This window comes from Telmatherina bonti (genome assembly GCF_933228915.1).
Source record: "Telmatherina bonti genome assembly, chromosome: 20".
Classification (NCBI taxonomy): Eukaryota; Metazoa; Chordata; class Actinopteri; order Atheriniformes; family Telmatherinidae; genus Telmatherina; species Telmatherina bonti.
This window is the reverse complement of record NC_136618.1, coordinates 12,994,161-13,013,523: the sequence shown is the minus strand read 5'-3', so window position 1 is coordinate 13,013,523 and position 19,363 is coordinate 12,994,161. Positions and strand designations below refer to the sequence as shown.

The 19,363-nt window shown below is 39.3% G+C and overlaps 1 protein-coding gene across 4 annotated transcripts in view; it reads right to left on the bottom strand.

Annotated features, from left to right (window-relative positions):
* Nucleotides 1–19,363, bottom strand: part of ctnnd2a (catenin (cadherin-associated protein), delta 2a) — a gene marked incomplete at both ends in the record, with an annotated part of 230,044 nt that overhangs the window by 3,983 nt on the left and 206,698 nt on the right. For all 4 annotated transcript variants that reach the window (XM_079259472.1, XM_079259473.1, XM_079259474.1 and 1 more), the window contains 3 exons: nt 2,471–2,597; nt 10,841–10,925; nt 12,783–13,035. In XM_079259472.1, the coding sequence (XP_079115598.1) occupies nt 2,471–2,597; nt 10,841–10,925; nt 12,783–13,035 (465 nt within the window). The remainder of the gene's footprint in view (nt 1–2,470; nt 2,598–10,840; nt 10,926–12,782; nt 13,036–19,363) is intronic.

Below are 19,363 nucleotides of genomic sequence, written 5' to 3'. Positions count from 1 at the left end.
ATAATGTTATCTTGCATTTCTTTGCTGAACCAGCAACAGTGCATGTTCAAACTGGCCAGTTTATGTGTTTATATCTGTTTACAAGCAAACAATGTGGTGTGCAAAGCAACACACAGCTGCAATTTTGTGTGGAGTCCCTGAAAGCAACACACAGCTGCAATTTTGTGTGGAGTCCCTGACTAAAAATGTGTATATTGAAGTTTCTCAGGAAGTTTGGGATGCTGTTAAGCAGCTGTGGCTCCAGAGGTGCCCATACAACCAGTCACTGTTCAATCAAACAAGTCTGGAAAGCAGATTCTTAAAGTCAGAAAGTTCCATAGTTTTTCTTTAATGCCTGTTAATATCTATTTGTGGAATTTATTTCAGTCTCAAACTTTTAAGTGTCATTTAAAATGGTCAATATTGATGATTCAATGATAATGTTTCTGTTTTAGGTTGAAGTTGGATTATTTTAGAGTAATATCTTATTTTCAGGATCAATAAAGGATCAATTTGAAAAAAAAAAAAACATTTCCAGCATTTTCAGCATTTAACAAGACATATTTATACACAAACACCTGTAAACACACACACACACACACACACAACATGATTTGGGATGATGTTTTTAGAGGTAATATGGTTCTTTCTGATGTTACTTTTTTTCAACTCAATTTTATAATTTCACACCTCTGCAGCAGATTTAATAAAAGTGGAATTTCAAACATGTCAAGGCTATCACCACTGGTTACCGTTACCGGGGGGACCTGGCTTGTAGCTGCGGGACAGGATAGCCTGGGAGACTCATTCTATCTGCGCAGAACACTGCCGGACCCCGGAGGCCACGCTGGATGGAAAGGTCTCTCTCTCTTTCCCTGTGAACTTCTCTCTGTCCTCTCTTTCAGCCACTGAACTCAGCTTCTCTTTCACAGTTTTATCATTCTCTCCTCACCAGCTCTTTCATTCCGTCCCTCCCAATGTGCTTACACGCCATCATTACTCCTTGTGCTTTGATCCATCTCTAAGGAGTCGGATTGCAGTCTGGAGCATATGCAGAGAAGAGATAGAGATGCATGTGGGTGTGTGCATGTGTTACAGTGAGTGTGCGCACTAGGGTGGTCTGTAAAGAGTGAGAGATCAGAGGCAGAGGTGAGAAGAAAGTAGGATTACTGCAAACAGGAGGAGGTGGAGGAGAATGAGACGAGGAAGAGGGAAGCGTAAAGGCAAAGGAGAGAGTGAGGAGTTGAAGCAGGTGACAGAGTCATTTTCAGCCATTTCCCATCTTACCTCCACCCCTCCAATGTACTACACACACACACATATTTCTCTACGCACTATGGTCTCCAAACTACTTTTTTTTTTTTTTTAATGTCGCTTGCCAAAGTCAAATCCTTGGCCTTCACGTCCTCCTCCCTGCATTAACCATCCCTCAATCCCTAATTCTTCGTGCCTCCTTGCTTTTACTCTTTATCTCCCTCTGTGTTTATCTCATCCCTCCCTCTGTCTGCTTTCCCTCACACACACACACACACAAACACACTCTTTTTCTCCCCTCACTTACTCTGTCTCTCTCTTAGCAGGGTCCTTGAAGACCTCTCTAAGCTGGGAGGAAGGAAAAGTACTTTTCTGCCTCATCAGCTTGCTAAGCCCGGTGTGGAGAAAGAACAGCTAAAGGCTCTTCAACTACAGATGCTAACTGCTAATGCTAATGCACCCTTTGCAAAGCATGAAGGCCTGTGGGCTCCAGCCAAAGGCTAATGATAATCATACTTTACAGCATGAAGGCCAGTGGGTGCCAAGCACTCATGCTAAGAGCTATTTAGCTGCAGTATGAAGACTGATGGACTGGTAAATGCTGATGCTCATGGCTAAACTGGGAATCCATACATCTTGTGGCTGGTAACTGTACAAGCCAGGCTGAGATATTTGTAGGGGGGCTTTGTATCGGTTAAAATGAGAACAGGGAGTCATTGTTGAAACAATTACAGAAATGAATAAAAGCTTTCATTTGAATATGAATGTTGTGTATTATAAAGCAAATCCTGTTTTATATTGAACATAATCCTCACACTTAATGGAATATTTAGACAATTTGGAAAACAAGTTTATTGCTTTCTTACCAAGAGATTTGTTTGTTTAATTCTAAGCTGGAGCTAGGAGCCTTTAGCATTAACCATTAAGCAGGGGTAAGCAAAACAAAGCAAATGAAAAAAAACTCCACATTAAAAATTACCACTTGCTCCAACTCTAAACAAACTTATTATTTATCCAGACCTTTAACCAGACACTTAAGCTCTGATCTTTCCCAAATCCTTAATCTTACAACAGTCCACCATTTTTCTCCTTTTAAAACCAATTGTTGCACCTGAACATCTTGGGAGCTCAACAAACATGCTCAGATTTAGCTAAAATAGTCTGAAAGACTACAAACAACAATCACACATGTAATAGCTGTGCTTTTTGTATGTATGAGCAGTAGTGTGTTTCTCACCAGAGCGGTTATTTGGAGATGTCCTGACAGGAGAGACTGAGGGAGTTCGCGAGGATGAGTAGGGCCTCTGTCTGTCTCTCTCTATTGTCGAGGCAGACCCCACAAAGTGATACTGGGAGTAACCATCCTGCAAAACAAGCACATGAAAGTAAAGTGATGAAATAAGATTGCACACGTGTACAATTCAGTATCAGACAAATTTATAATTAGACATTTCAAACAAGCCATGACAACAGAACAGGGTCACATTTATAAGAGGGATTATGGATTAGAATTACTCTCCTTTGTATGTAAATCAGCGTAAATTTATGCTGAATGGTGAGATGTCAAATAGCGTGCGCATTTTGGCTTTCAAACACTTAAGTAGATTTGTAACATCCTGTGGACAGAAAAAAAACTATTCTAAACTCAAACACCACTCGGATTTGCATGAAGTAGTAGGCGGCACTTCATCGACGACTTCAGCGGTGATTCAGCAATGATGAATCACCGATTTTTTTATTTTTTATTTATAGTGCAGTGGTGCAGATATAGTCATGAATCCTCCCGTTGCTGGATCACAAAAATGGAGCTGATTAAGAAATACGTGTTGGATGATGCATACTTTTTAGAAGCACATCATTTTGCAAACACGTGAAAAAGGAAGGGTTGGACTTCAGACGCAAATACAAGCAAAAACAAGCAGAAAACAAACAACAACAACAACAACAACAACAAAAAAAAAAACCCTGCAAAAATAATTACTGCCGAGTCAATGGCTTTGCATTGGTTTAAGCTGTGATTCGAGCAAAGCCCTTTTCATAAAAATGGATTACGAGAGTCAACAACAATCAAAGAGCTGGAACCAAATTCAATTTAGCACTAAGATAATTGGGTACCTCAGAAAGCAAAGCACAAGCAGATGATAAAAGATAATAGGCAAATGTTCCATCATAGCTTTTACTGTCTAGAGGCCTCAGCTGAGCAGAGGGGAAGAGGTGAATGTCAGAACATGGGAGAGGTGAATCACTTCAGCACGACGAGGCTGGAGAGGAGGACGCAGATGGGAGGAGAATGATATGATGAAGCAATGAAGGACATGAGGTGGAAAGACTGAAGGGTGGAGAGCAGTTGCTGAGAAACAAAAAACAAAAAGATAGTTATGAGAGCAAAGAGAAGAGATGTGGAAGGAAAGTAAGGGCAGGAGAGAAGAGCGAGTAAGGATGAGAGTCGATAAGATGTGATACATAGTGAATGGCATGGAGATTCAAGGGTGGGCTTCAAGTGAGAACAGCCCAATGACACAGCACTGACAGCTTATTGAAAATTGGATCGTAGTCTTCATCTTTTTCCCTTCATTTTCACCTCTTCTATTTATTCACCTGTCCTTCTGTCTTCTCACTCACCTCCTTTTACTGCCAGGTTCTCCTTTTCACCCCCAACAAATCTCATTAACTACAGTAGAACCTCCTCATGGTACACTGAGCTGCAGAGCATTTGGACGTTGTTAAACTGTCATGCTGCTAAAATGAATGTGGTCACTGAGTACTGAATGACAAATGTATTTTACAGTTATACATGTTGTACCTGCAGATGTACCTCACAAGTGTGTCCCATGGAAAAAAGCCACAGGGACCCTTAAAGGCCTCCTGGAGCAAAATCAGCCAGAGCAACTGCATTCTTTAAAATAACCATGACCAGGCAAACATAAAAAAGAAAGACTTTAAGAAGGATTATTTACAGAATAATCATATTAAAATATACTTAGAATTTGAACTTAAATCGATTTAATCCCAAAGTATCAATCTAACTCATAAGAAAAGGCAAATATACTTAAATAAGTTTGAGTACTTTATGCAACTAAAAGTACAGACATAAAATGTATGGAGGTAAAACTAAAATGAAGTTATATGTTGAAGACAAATGTTTAAAAAAAAAAATGAAGTAAATTGAAAGTTTAAAAATAAATAGATCACTGGAAATGTTAAAACATGAGAGAAACATTCTACAGTAATATAATCAATTTGAATGTGAGCATAGTCAGATTGTAATGACAACATTAGACAGAATGCCAGCATGTCATTGATTTTATGATGTCATCAATGAGCAAAATAGAGACATGCAATTGTCCTCATGTCAGACTCATTTTGGGAAAGTTTCTCTGCAAAGACACAGATCTGCAAGGTTTTAATAGTTACACAATAATGAAACATATCGTCCATAAACTTTGCACAGGAGAAACAAAAGAAATCTTTGAAAGCATTGAAACCTTTTACTGGAAGAAAACATCCCAGTTCAATTTTCACAGTGCCCTGACATCTATGGGCTCAGACTCCGGCACGACTCTGTCAATTTTTACCTCTCTTTCCACCCACCTCCTCTTGGTGCTTTCAGATCCTACTGTAAGAACGACAAGAGAGGGGGTTTCTAGGCAACCAGTCTGGTTGTTGCTCTCACCCTCACTGAAAAGCTAGTTGAAGGTCAGGATTCTGAGATAAAAAAAAAAAAAAAAAAAAAGCAACTACCGCTCCAACAAATGAAGTGCATGTGTGTGTGTGTGTGTTAGTGTGAGTTTGGTAGCACTCAAGCTGGAAGGCAATTATAGCCCAAATTATAAAAGGTTGCATACTGTGAGTGGTGGGTTCCCTCTGGGTCTCACTGACCAATGAACATCATTATTGTTCACTCCTTCCCTTCATGTCTTTTTCTCTCTCATTTCACATTCACAATTTGCAACTTCCAGTTCTGAACACTTCATTCACACAAGATCCATTTGTCTCCACAGTGTTTATGTGCCTCTGACCTTTACATCCTTCTACATCCTTCATTTCTGTAGCTTGTGGATTTAATGATTTAAAGATTGACCAGTATTTTACAATTTTTTTTTTCCTTTTCTCTTTGTTCACAGACTGCAATACTGTGTGCTGCAGATCTGGCCCTCTGTCCACCCAAAACAATTGGTTTTTGCCTGCACCCTGGCAGAGGCTATCTCAACAAACCTCCATCTCCCCTGACTGATACAAGTTAAACATAGGAGAGAAACAGCTTTATAAACCTGGGGCCGGTTTAATGTCTTCTGAGGATTTCAATGTGCATCTCCTCAATGTCTTTTCCAGTTTATAGTATCTAACAGTAAGTGATAGATTCATTTAAGAGAGAAAAGAAAAAAAACCTAAAATTTTCTGCAGCAAGGAAAAAAAATCAAAAGGTTGTCTGTGCTTAAACTCCTATTTGAGTGATTAACATCCACTTTGGTGCAAAGTTTGCATCAGTGAAATAAAAAAGAAAGAATTTTAAGAAGTATTTGTCATGCATCTAAACATAAGACACTTGAAGCACCAGCTGCCATTAAAAGCACCAACATGCACAGCTTTTTCCATCCCAAATAATCACATCTGCGGCTAAACTTTACAGAACCACTTCTTTTATTTTATTATTTCAATTTACAGGAACATCCTGAGCATTCTGGGAGAAATAATCCTGCCAAGGAGGAGGCAGTGCAATCAATGACCTCACACACAGACATCAAACAAATTTGCCACTCACATCACATTTCACAAACACACCCACATGCTGAATTACAAATCCCTGGAACATATTGTAAATCTGTCATATGTGTGACAAACACAGCATCTCTCTGACCCTGAACTCCATCTGTCATACGTGTGTATCTGATTTGTGTCTGTGATGTATATGTGTGAGGTTTGCGCATGTATTTGTACATGTTTGTGTGCGTACATGAAGGAGGGGATGTGTCTGATTAAGTGCCAAAGATGGATCATTTATCAAGAAATGAGGCAGAGCAGCTCGACAGAAGTTATACACTGAACAGGGACATGACAAAGTGCAACTGTGCAAATAGAAAATGTAGTGCTCTGCTTGTATTTGTAGAAGAAAGGGAGGGTGCAAATGTTTGTTTCCAGTGAGTCAAAGAATTTGGCCATGTTGGTCCTATTAAGAGTAGATTTATTTACAAAGTGACCATGCTCCAGTTCCTTGTTTCAGGAAGAAATCCCCAGTTGAGGAGCTCTGCCTATTTGTTGTTTATTTAAAAGATGACCCATGGCTACACTCCACAGAGCTGGAAATGAAATACTACATCCACAGCCACACAAACACACAGACTCAGCTGCATCCTGCCAAAGAATCCATATTAACACTGATAAAAGCTACATTTTAACGCAGTCAAGAGGCTTTTAATGCATGATTTATCCTACAGTCAGTGCTGGTGTTGTTTCAAACACATTTTGGCTTTGGTTTATTAATGACTCCTGCATCACAGATCTGTCAAGTAATCTGAGGTGCTATTTTCCTAAGGAGTTGGAGTTTATTTATGTGGTTCACACTTTTCCTTTTAGTTTGCTTTACAATAATTTCATAAATTCACTCCACATGAGGTTTTTTTTTTCCATTTTCTTTTCTTCTCTTGCAATTGCATAGTCTTCCTCCCGTCCTTCATACTTTTGCTTTTGCTTAGAAACCCTTTGCAGAGACACCCCACTCCAGCCTCGTCTAAACTGTATGCTAATCCATGTTTGGATTGGAGGCTAACAGGATTTTTCCTGAAGCTAACACCCATGACCTAATATGTCATGCAGGGATCCTGGCAGTAAAGTCACTAATTTTGAGCTCTGGACTCTGGTGATACAAGTCAAAATGTGAATCCTCTTGCACAATTTCCTCAGAAAAGGAGACTGCTCTGTCACCAACTTTACAGAGTCAATAGTAGTAGTGAAGTATAAAAAAGGGACTGTAAATAAAATAATGCAGCAACTTAATGATCTAAACTACCAAGAAAGTGCAACCGGTGCCAACTGGTTGTCTAATAACAGCATTAAACTGCATTTTAAAATGTACATTTGAAATAATTAGACAAGGGTTAGCTTTAACAAACGTCAATATGATAAAAATATGCATCCATATGCATAACAAGGAGTCTCTGCTGGGCATAGCTGCTGTAAAAAGTTAGTGTCCTTCATGTCAGATTATTGGAGTGTTAAGCCATCCAGTCAACTGTAATGCTATCCAGTGGCAATGATTAAAGGAGTGTGAAGCAGATGAGGCTCAGATGGACCACATGGGGAAACTGCTCTAAGTAATGGTGGGTGATGAGAAGGTGACGAATAAGAAAAGCAACCGAGTCTTCAGGATGAGGTCACACTGATGCCTTGGGGAAGCCTGCTCTGCAGCGACTGCACCAACAATCACACACGTCAGATTTAGACACACACGCAAGGAAGTGAGTGGGTTCAGACGAGTCAAACATCCTTTGAGTTGCTATTAAATATTTCCAATATATATGTTTTTAAAGCTCACCTTTCAAATAACTGAAACGGCTTTCAAAGCAGCATTTTGCAATTTTATCAAGATCGGTTTAAAGGCAAAAATATCTTTGAACACTGATGTTCAGGTACTTGAAATTCAAGAGTGAGCACAGGTTATCGCAGGAAAATAATCACGGAATAAAAAAAATAAATAAATAAAATAAAAAAGACTTGCTGAAGTGAATTACGCAGCAATGCTCAATCTCTTTTGGTGATTTGTAAAATGTTTTTCATCAAAGATCTCACAATGAAAGCTGACGGGCCTGATCATAAACAATTACCTATAAAACGGAATAAATGGGTGAGATGCTCCTGCATACTAGAACTCCAGAAATGTGCGGATACTGAACTCAACATAAAGGTTATATCTGCTGCGGGGCCTGTTGTATTATATTAAACTTCAATATGCATGTGCTCCTAGTAAAGTGGCTCCTTGTTTTATAATGGAAATAAACTCCAAAGCCCACGCCGAGGGGAATATTTCTTTCCTACAATGATCTGCTGCTGACATTGCCTACTATACCTTGTCTGTAGTCTTGGCTTTGCTTCACTCACTTGTCTGCATCACCATGTAACACATCTACGTAAAGCTTGTCTTTTACTTGGTTCAGCACACCCAAAACAAATAATAACTCTACTTTCGACCAGAAAGGTAACCAATCAGAGCAAACTCACCCTCTGGAAAGTGGGACTTTAAAAATGCACGAGAAAAATATATATTTTGATCAATTAATGCATGCAAGATTAGATTAGTGAATTCCAAAAGGGAATGATGAAAATGAGCACAATATGAGCTCTTTGATGTGTCCATGTCTAGTATATTCAGCACTGTGTGTTTGCCTGTAGCAAATGAGTCATCAACTTATTTTGTCATAAATGTGAAAACCTCGATTCAAAGCCAAGGACACATCCTTGAATGCATACTTCAACTCTATGATTATGCCTCTAATGTTGCAGGGAATTTAAGGGCAAAAAAAAAAACAAAAAAACGAGCAAGTCAACAGCAACAACTCAAGCTGGAAATGTTTCTAGGTGTTTGCTATCTGAAAAGAAAAAAAAGAACATATTCAGATAGAAAAATGTGGTGTTCAGTAATATTTGTATGCACACATATTTGTCATGAATAGAAGTGATTTCTCAGGAGCAATGCAAATATGAAACACCATTATGCTGGACAGCATTTGGTTCGTTCACCTTTCTTTGTCTCGGCCATTCGGGAAGCGCTCCATTTTAAATACAGCGTTCATGAGTCAGCAGTTTCTTCTTCCCGTTCAGACCACATAATGGGCTGAATAACCATTAGCAATGATGTTACATATGTGGATTAGTGAGGGTGTATGCATGTTTGTGTGGACTGAAAGAAAAGTAGGAAAGAAAGAAAACAAAAAAAAAAAAAACACAAAAACACACATAGCCTGCAGAGACTAACACGGTTATTGATCTTGTTGCCTCTGTAACCACAGCTGCTCGGTTGTAATGGTGCCCAGCAGAACTTCATTATTCTTTTGTTTCCATGTGGTCATGATTGACCTCAAGGCGAAGACATGCGTACACGCACGCACGCACGCACGCACGCACGCACGCACGCACGCACGCACGCACGCACACACGCACACACACACACACACACACACACACACACACACACACACACACACACACACACACACACACACATATTAGATCCACACAATAAAAGTCCAATAGCAAAAGATCATGCAGAGAATTGTACCATGGCACCAGTTGGCTTCTGCTAGCTGCCTCTTCTCTGACAGTCCACATGATCTAATAGACAATCTGACAAATCAGACCAAGCAGCCTTCTGTTTGCGGTATAGGCTGTGAACAGTAGTCAGCATTGGCAAATTCATTATCAGCAAGCTGTGATGGATTGTGGGTTCCATCACCTTTCCATCATAGCAGCGTCAAAGCCCTTTCTACTAACCACTGTCTTCCAAAAACACTCCACAAGAACCTGCTGTTCTGGAGATGCATCATCATTCATTCCACCAATGCAAATGCCTCCATTATATGTCCTTCAGAGTAAAAAAAAAGAAAAAACTGTTCACTTCCTGCCTAATATAGTCCACTTCTTGATAAATGTCAATGGAACAAGATAATCAATATAATTCACCTGTCAGCAGTTCTAACACTTTGGCTGATTGGAATACATTTCTGAAGACACAGCTGCATGCAACACAGTGGACAGACTCCAATATGTTACAAATATAACCTATAGTTTGACTAGAAGTAGACACATTTATTTATTTATTTATTTATTTAATTATGGGAAAAAAACTGAACAAGATATTGTTAATTTACTCATCATATATATGAGCTTCAGGGGGCTCATGAAGTTGTATATTTTTAATGACTTATATATCCAGCATTATCAAATGACTATTAATTACCTTTGAAATATCACATGAAATCTAATGATTACAAAAACATTAGGAAATGTTAGGGATGAACAGTGGTGAAGCAGCAACAAGGACTGGTCCTGACCAGAAGACACATCATCCAGAAGTTCATTCAGTGTAACTTTCTAGAAGCAAACACCCAAATCTTTAGTAGCTCATGTACAAAAATCCAGTATGCAAGATTTTTTTTTTTTAATTGCTTCATTAAAATGTCTCCATATAGCATCAGCTTCCCCCATCTGCTCCAAGTGCAAGCGAAAACCCCTCATCTTAACACAGTTCAATGCCATCTTGCTAAATATAGCAATGACTTTTCTCATTATGCTGTTTAACAAAACCTAATATAATTATTACAAGTGCTGCCTCTACCTAATTAGATATCTGGCACGTTTTTTCTCTCAGCTTGTTATTTTCTTGCCCTTTCATGACACAGTCTCTGTAGGCTGAGAGTAACAATAACTGTGAGAGATGTGCGTCTTGCTAGTTTTTAAATATTTTATATTTTTTACTTGAATTATCATATAAAAAATATATAATTCAATTAAATTCTGTGCGAGGTAAAGAACAAACAAACATATGACCTGTAAAGAGGGTTCAAACTGTGCAACATTTTCTGAGTTAGCAGTTCACATTTTGTGCTACACTTACCTTCTTATAGAGGGAGCGCAGGTCTCTGTACTGCCACATACTGCTGAGGACCTGCGATGCTGCCTTTACCACTTTTGCTGAGTGTCTGGAGAGATACGGGGAAAAAGATGGAGAGTTATTTTTCCTGCACTCCATTTATTTTCATGTTGCCGTATTACTCTGCCTCCTGTCCTCACCAGCTGCACAAGATATGTGCAGGCCAATGAAACTTGTAATGGCTTTAAGAGTGAGATGGCCATCACTCTTTTCAGAAGAGAATAATTTTTGTTGAGCAAAAGCAGCGTTTCAGATGAGTTTGAAATGACCCACTCTGCCATGTTAATGGTCCCCTCTCTGCTACTTAGATGAAAAATGATTCTGTTAGGAGTCACTTCATGAGCTTTGCCCTTCTAACATCTACAGCTGGAGCAGAAGGAGATTCTCTTTTTCTATTAGGCCAGGGCAAAAAAAAAAAAAATCGTTCTTAAAATCTTGCTGTGCATCAAAGTTGACGATTTGGATGTCTAAAAAATGCAGTGATGGTGCATCTGTAAACAACAAGAGTAGAACAGGTGTACTGATGGCTGTATATAACTCAAATTAGGCCTTGTTGTCGGGCATGTTCTCTCTGTGTCGGACAGTTGATAGGATTAAGTCATTAATGTCATTAATTCTTACCTCCTGCAACAAATCAAAATGACTGTCTTTGACTGCAGCAGACACGCCGAGACACAAATTCTTGTGAAAAGAAGCAGCGTTTCATTTGCTGCCAAAACTATGCTGATGTTTGTGAAGTTGTGGCAGGGACATAACTCAAAAGGCAACCCTCAAAAGACCCCTATCCCGCAGGTTTTTCTTGTTTCCCTGACAGAAATCAACAGGTCTTTGTGAAGAATTTGAGAAGCTGTTGGATCCATTTGATTTGAATCAGGTGTGTTGGAGCTGAGAAACCTAAAAAAAAACTCCAGGATAGGGACTCTTGAGGACTGGAGTTTGGCGCCTAAGATAATAAAAATGCGTGGGTTTTTAGCTGATGGCTACAGTCACTGTGAAATTTGCATTTATGGAGGTTTCTTTCAGCACCTCATCTCTCTCTGTAATGGTGCCCCTAAGCGCACTTCCCTAAAATAGGCCGAGTCTCGCTCCATAACAATAAATCAATATTTGACCTCCCTCTGATGGCTTCTGGCGTCATGGCAACCCCTGACCTGCTGGTTGCCATGGCAGCTGGGCAGAACACCCTGCTCAGTCTCCCATAATGACAAGAGTAATATTTTGTCTGCGTCTTCCTTGTTGTACTCTGGGTTTTTTTGTAGATGAGTGGTCACCAGGAAGGCAGAAGCAGTACTGGACGATGGATGTGAGGCTGCATTACGGTTCACTACTGACCATGTGGGGTGGAGTGAATGATGGCATGAGAGGAATAAAGAAACTAAAATATCCTTCGCTGCATGGCTGGACTTGGGATTGATAAAAAGTGTTCAGTTGCTCTCAGTGATGCGAATGTCCATCAATGGAATGATACAAATTCTGCAAGTCTTGTGATTTGATTTAAAAAATTCAACGTACTGTAAATGGAAAAGCCATGATTTTTACAGACTTCTGCAGAACCCGATGGGATGCTAGTTTAAAATCAAACGGGATCCTCAATTGACATGCTGGATTAAAATCTGTATTTTGCACCTGAATACAACCCAAATCAAATCTTTCCAATACGCTGCAAGAACCTAAATCATAGTGAACTTTAATATTTCTTACGTCACATATGCACCAGTCTTCATGTTGCATAAGCTGCAAAAGCACAAAGAAACTTTGTAATTCTATTTTAATGATGCAGATTTTAAGTCTGACTAAGTTTGTTTCTCCTTTTTTTCCTCTCATTCTTTTTGCATAACTTCAAGTGTAGAAATAAGTTTCCATTTTGAAACACTCAAGAATAACAGAGCCAGTTTATACCACTCACTTGTCTCCTTTGCTGCGGGCGATGCCAATTAGCTTTTCGATGCCCCCAGCATCACGTAGAGCTTTTGCATTCTCCATATTCTTGGTGATTACTTCATGCAGCGCGCAGCAGATGGCAGTTACTGTATCGTCTGACATGGCCTTACTGGGAGGGCCTGCGTTGCCAGACGTCCCAGTAGTGGTGGTATTATTGTTGCTGCTGCTGCTACTACTGCCTGGTAGCCGGTGGATCAGATCTCTCATGGCATATTTACCTGCATTTTGTAGAGAGAAGAAAGAAAACTGTTAAAAAAAAAAAAAAACTACACCCAAACATGTTGTCGTCACATGATTTAGCTAGATAAATCCAAAGGAAGTTGACACAGTTAAGATGAGTAGAGTTATTTTAGTAAGTAAGGGAGGAAATGACAGGTGGAAGACAAACAAAGATGCATTTTGTGTGGGTACACTGCAGATCTTCTGATGTACATATGCAGAAAATCCTATGTTAATGGAGACTGGCTATTATTGTAAAAAGTTAGACATCTCTGGAAAAAAAATTAAAAAAGAAAAAAAGATCATTTTCAAAGACAGGCAAAAATAGAATGGAGGTAATTAAGAATAAGATGATTTTAAATGTGAAAGGCCACAAATCTTGCAGCTGACTGAGCTAATAATACCTACAGTTAGGAGGAGCATATTGTGTTACAAAGAAAAATGTTAAAAGGCTAAAGACAAGACTACCTGATGCATTTACAGTTCTACCAAACAGGTTAAAACATCCCTCAAATAGCGATCCTCTTAGTTAACATACAGTCTGCTGACATACATTCAGATGTTGGTGCGTGTGTGTTCTGAAGAAAATAAAATCCCACTCTGTCACACCAAGTCATCAAACTGGCACGCACATCCGAACGAATGCAACAAGTGACTGTTATTTCCTCAGGTGCCTGAGTCATCTACAAGCTACTCACCGAGGAGATTCCCATCAGAACGAGATGCTGAGGACTGAACGGAGGGGGGGTCAGAACTGAACTGAGCAGATAAAAGATGGGATTGTGCTGACTAAGGTGGTGAGCGGCGATGAATCAAACATGAGCAGCAGCTGAAGGATAAGAAATGTCTTGACCATCATAAAACCTGCCAATTATGCTTGTCTTCAACAATCCGTGACAAAACCCACAAGTCCTGTTTCAGGTACAGAACAATCAATTTCGACATAGAGGTGAATGTTGAATAATGATCCGTAGCTGTGGATGGAACCATTCCAAGCGCATGAAAGGCTGCACTTCCAACAGTTATTTCCACAAGAACGAATCATCCTGCCTGCAACGTGTGCTGCTGGAAGTGACAAAGGATGTTATGCAAAACAGTGCAGTGCCAGGTTTGTGTGCATGCAACAAAGAGAAGCTCCTCACTGCGAGTCATTTCTCTCTCTAAATTTAATAAAAATGCATGGAGCAGAATCGGATGAAAAATAAGACCTTTTGGCTGTGTTATATCATCTTCAAGCAGATTATTACATCTTCTCCTGAAGCTGAATAAAACTACGGCGAAAACAAGCGGTTTAGAATAAAAGGCTTTTGGATTTCACTGAGTGTTGCTCTTTCTTTCATTGGTTGTGAAATAACACCTCCTAACAACTCTCTTTTCACACAGTCCAAAATGACCACTTTTTTTTTTTTTTTTTTTTTAACTGCCACTTTGCATAAGATGACCAATCTTCCACAGCTCCTGCTACTTTGAAAGCTTCAAGTTACAACAAAAGCAGCTTCGCAGCACAGAGATTTGATCCTTTGAAAGTAGAACACAGAATATGCTCTTCCTCCTTCCTTTATGGTTTTAAAAAGAACTAAACAATAGAAAAAAAACCACCATCATATTACCCTGTTAAACCACATTATACTTAAAAAGTTGTTCCCAGACAAAATCCAACTTTGTTATTTCAAAGATCTTTAAACCTGGAAGTAAATCCCGAATACATAAAACACTTACTTGTAATTTAGTAAAATACATCCGATCAAATGCTTGTTAACACAAGTAAACCAGCCAATGGAGGCAACTGAACACATTTAGGCATGATGACATGATCAACACAAGTTGCTGAAGTTGGAAAGAAAAGAAAAACTAATAAAGAACAAATACTTTGAAGTGGTTTGGTTTACAAACTTGCTGAAGTGTAAACCAGGTATAACAACTGGCATTCAAGTAACTTTAAATATGGTACGGTAGGTGGTGCAAGACAGGCTGGTCTGAGTATTTCAGAAACTGCTGAGCTGGTGGGATCATACTGGGAATGCATGGGTTTCATGCAACTTAGAGCTTACAGAGGATGGTCTGTAAAAGAGAACATCCAATGTCGATTCCCTTTTCGGCTTTTTACTCTTAAAGGGTCGTCACAGCGGATCATCAACTTTCAACTACCAAGCGCGTACAGAAGTTCCATCCACACGGTTGGCACATGTTTTTACGCCAGAGGCCCTTCCTGATGCAGCCCTTCGCATTTATCCAGGCTTGGGACCAGCCTGCAGAGTACACTTGTGTCTGCCTCAGGGCTGCTGAGTAGGAGAGCCGGACTCAAACCTCCAACCTTCAAATCACAGGACACCTTAGCTGCACCACCCCAATGAAAGAAAACACCCAGTAAGCTGCAAAGATACCTGAGTACTGTCACTGACCATATCCATCCCTTGATGACCGGAGTATACCATCTTCTGATTGGTTTCTTCCAGCAGGATGATGCACCATTTCACAAAGCTCAAATTGTCTCCAGTTGGTTTCTTGAACATGACAAAAAGTTTGTACTCCAATGGCCTCCCCATTGCCAAATTACAACCCAATCAAAAACGTGGGATGTGATCATCATGGATGTGCAGCCGGCACATCTCCAGTTTTCATGTCATCATGGAGCAAAATGTCTGATGAATGTGTCCAACACCAAGTTGAATCTATATCATCAATATTGAAGCAGTTCTGAAGCCAAAGAGGTGTCCAAGCCGATCCCAGTAAGGTTGAATCAGTGTGTATATACACACAGTATATGTTCTTAAGTTGTTGATTCATATTCTTTAAATTTCACTTGTGAAGACTCACAAAGACATATGCTGATGCTTCAAATCCACACACACAAGAAACCAACTGCACATACACACACACACACACATTCAACCTCCATCCATAAAAACGGAGTTAATTGGCCAAGTGTTATCAGAGGGTGGCAGGCTGAGTAGAGGTTAAGCAGCCATTGTCTTTTGGCTGTGAAGACAAACTTAAGCTGAATCCTAAGAGGAAGCCTCATTATTTGACTGACTTGAATTAAGTGACTAATTTCCTGACTGATTTGTTGGCTGAAGGCTAACTCATTTACTTGCTTTCTTTAAAGATCTAACTAATTTCTGAGTGAGTGACTGAATTATTTACCGACTGAGAGCACAAATGATTTACTGACTTGTTAATTTACCGACAGACTGACAGATCATTTTCTCAGAGAATGACTGACTTACTGATAAAGTAAAGGAATAATTCATCAGCCAACCCCACTGCAGGTAACAGCAATAACAAATATACAGTGACGTCTTGAGAAACGATTACAGCCATAAATATTTTCTGCTTATCGACAGAATTTGGTGATAAGTTGCCGTCAGCATATCCGATAAATATGCTTGTGGGTACACCTCTATGTCCAGGCATATCTCTCTCAGCCACTGTAACATCATCACATTTATGCCACTGGGGGTGAGTCTGGAAAGGAAAGAATGATATGAAGACATAAGGGAAGATTCAGCACCATAGTCTACCGGGAGAGAGGAGAGAAGATGGATGGGAAACTCTGGAAAGAAAGCATTTAGCCCGCAACATACATTAGCATATGCTGAGGCGAATGCAATGTGTAATGTTTTCCTTGCTGCAAAATCAAACGAAGCAGCCATCGATTTTATCCCCCACCTCCCCCAATCCCTTTAATAACAATCTAGTTAGGGGAAGATGTTGTCTCCAGAAAGTTTTTCCACACATACACTTCACCTTAATGATCCACACACATACAGCTGTGCATGTACGCTGATACACATCTCACCTCAACAGACACATGGCTCATTATCTGCCTCGGTTTCCAGTTGTTTGCTCTCTTTCTGGAGTAAATTTCACTTCTTTGTTTTGATGTGAAAGGTACTTTATAAAGCATATCACGTATTTTTCAACCCAGTTTCACAGTGTTTGTTTGCTCACAGCATTTCTGATAAAAATGAGAAAAATATCAAATCTAAAATGGATAAAAGGCACAGACAAAAGTAAATATAAAGTTAGTAAAATCTGGCCTCTTCAGTAAGACATCCAAAGCCAGCTAGAATCTCACTGATCAATGATAGATCGTTATGGACCAGAGGGAGATGCTGCTGCCCTTTCCCTAATGTGACTTTACAGCTAATTATCCTGCTGAAAATATTATCTACTGAAATGCTGGTGCAAATAAATGGTGTCTCTCTCTCAGAGTTATTAGTTAAATGTTTGAAAATTACTGATCGAAATGTGTTTAAATGGGTATAAATAAGAACAGATGTAATTAGCTGCTGTTTTAGCACAGAAGCAAAGCTAGAAATGTGGAAGCTAGAAAAGTTTCTGCAACCGGACAGCAATCAAAACAAGACAGAAAACAAAACAAAACAAACAAAAAAAAAAACAATAAAAGCGCAGGGAAGTGAATTAACATGGATTTTTTTTTTATGAGGGGGAGGTGCTTCGTTCTCCTTTAAAGTCCTACTCTGACACATACAACACCTACGTACGGGAGTTCTACACCCCTCTTTCTTCTTACAAGAAGAAAGAGTCTCTGTCACTGAAATGTGAACTACACCTGGTACATGTCCTGGAGGAGAGAAACAAGCCCTGTGCTGATCACCGCACAGCCTAATAAACCTGTATTACACAACTCCTCCAATATAGCTATCCTCACCTGCGGGGCAGAGCCGGTTAATGTATTCCTGTGCTGCATTCCCTCATGTTTCACAAACTCTCGCTGAGCGGGCTGTGCTTCATCACGGCCATAATGGCTGATTTGATTTAAAGAGATCCAATTACCCTCAACAATGGAGTGATTTGATTGTTTACTGATGGAGAATGGAGAGCGTTATTGAAGTAAAATTGGAGGTAATTGTCTCAGGGATGTGGGGGAAAGATGAAACAGCTTGATTGGTTTGGTGTCTGTCTGAGAATAAAAAATGGTTAATGTGCAGTTATCATTAATCGCAATGGGGTCACTGAGGTGCGCTGCTGTATGCATCAAAATATCAAAATTTCTTTTTCATTTACATTTCTGAAAGTTTTTGTTCAGTCATATCCTGGGCTTAATCAAAGCCCAGAAACTTGAAAATGTAAATAAATTACTTTTACTCGTACTAGTCTGGATTGTTTAAACATTTTTTTATGTAAAGATGACCATATGTTTAGCATTCAGTATTAAGATAAAGTTTTCATGTGTTGTTATCCTGTAATCTCAACAAGAGAGGCTTGAATCTGTTCATACTACCAATGTGTTTGAAAGCAGGCAGCCAAAAGAATTTAATCTATATTTGAAAGGTGGTATTATTTATTCTATGACAAAACAAATGTTTCTAAACCCTGGTTTGATAATAATCAGTTCCTCCTTCAGGTGATTCAATCTGCAGATCATCGCATCGCTGACAGGTGGCGCCAGATTCAAAGCAACAGGGTGTCGCTCCTTCACTTACAACATGAAAGTGATGTGGGTGACATCCTCACATGTCAGTCAATGAGATTTCAAACTGAATATGACTTCATCCAAATTACACAGAAAACCTGAATGGATTATGAAATATTCTGTCATTCATAAAGGGAAGAAGGTTCTCCAAAGCTATTTATTTCTCACATATTTATGTTTTATTTAATGGGATGATTTACTGTATGCAGATAATGACAGACATATCCAGAGTCCATGCAAAAATACTTAATCAGGTCAAAATATATATTAATAACTTAAAGCTAGTCTGAAACCTACTGGGAAAGTAAAAAAGAAAAACAAACAAACAAAAAAAGAATACCCATTAATTCCCATTGGTTTTTTTTTAAAATTTAAAATAATAAGATGGAGGGGAGTCATGAAACACAGCGGGTCTAAAGAGGTCAGAAAACTGAAGAAAATTGGAAAGTGGCATGCCATTGCTTCCCAGTTAGAAAATATTCTGCCCTCCTGAGTTTGGTCTTTTTTTTCACACGGGTTATATCCCACACTCTGTCTTTGATGTCTGCAGGAGATGGGTTTACAGCAGAAACTGCATGGCAGGGAGAGAACAGAGGGAGGAAAGGCAGGGATGTTTGTTCATCTTTAAAGAACCTGTGGCATCATTAAAGGCATTCTGAAAAAACTTACCTGCTTACGAAGATGTATAGATGAACAAATTTAAGTAGAGATCACAGAAGAAACTAAGGTATTCACTCTTATGGTGTGAGAAAAGGCTTTGCTGCAATGATCAGCAGGCTTGTAAAAAAAAATCAATAATGCCAAACTATGAAAATACAAAAACAGTGATTAAAACTAGGCCTATGCACCTTCAAAGACCACCTGAACGCGAGTCAGATCCTGGAGTA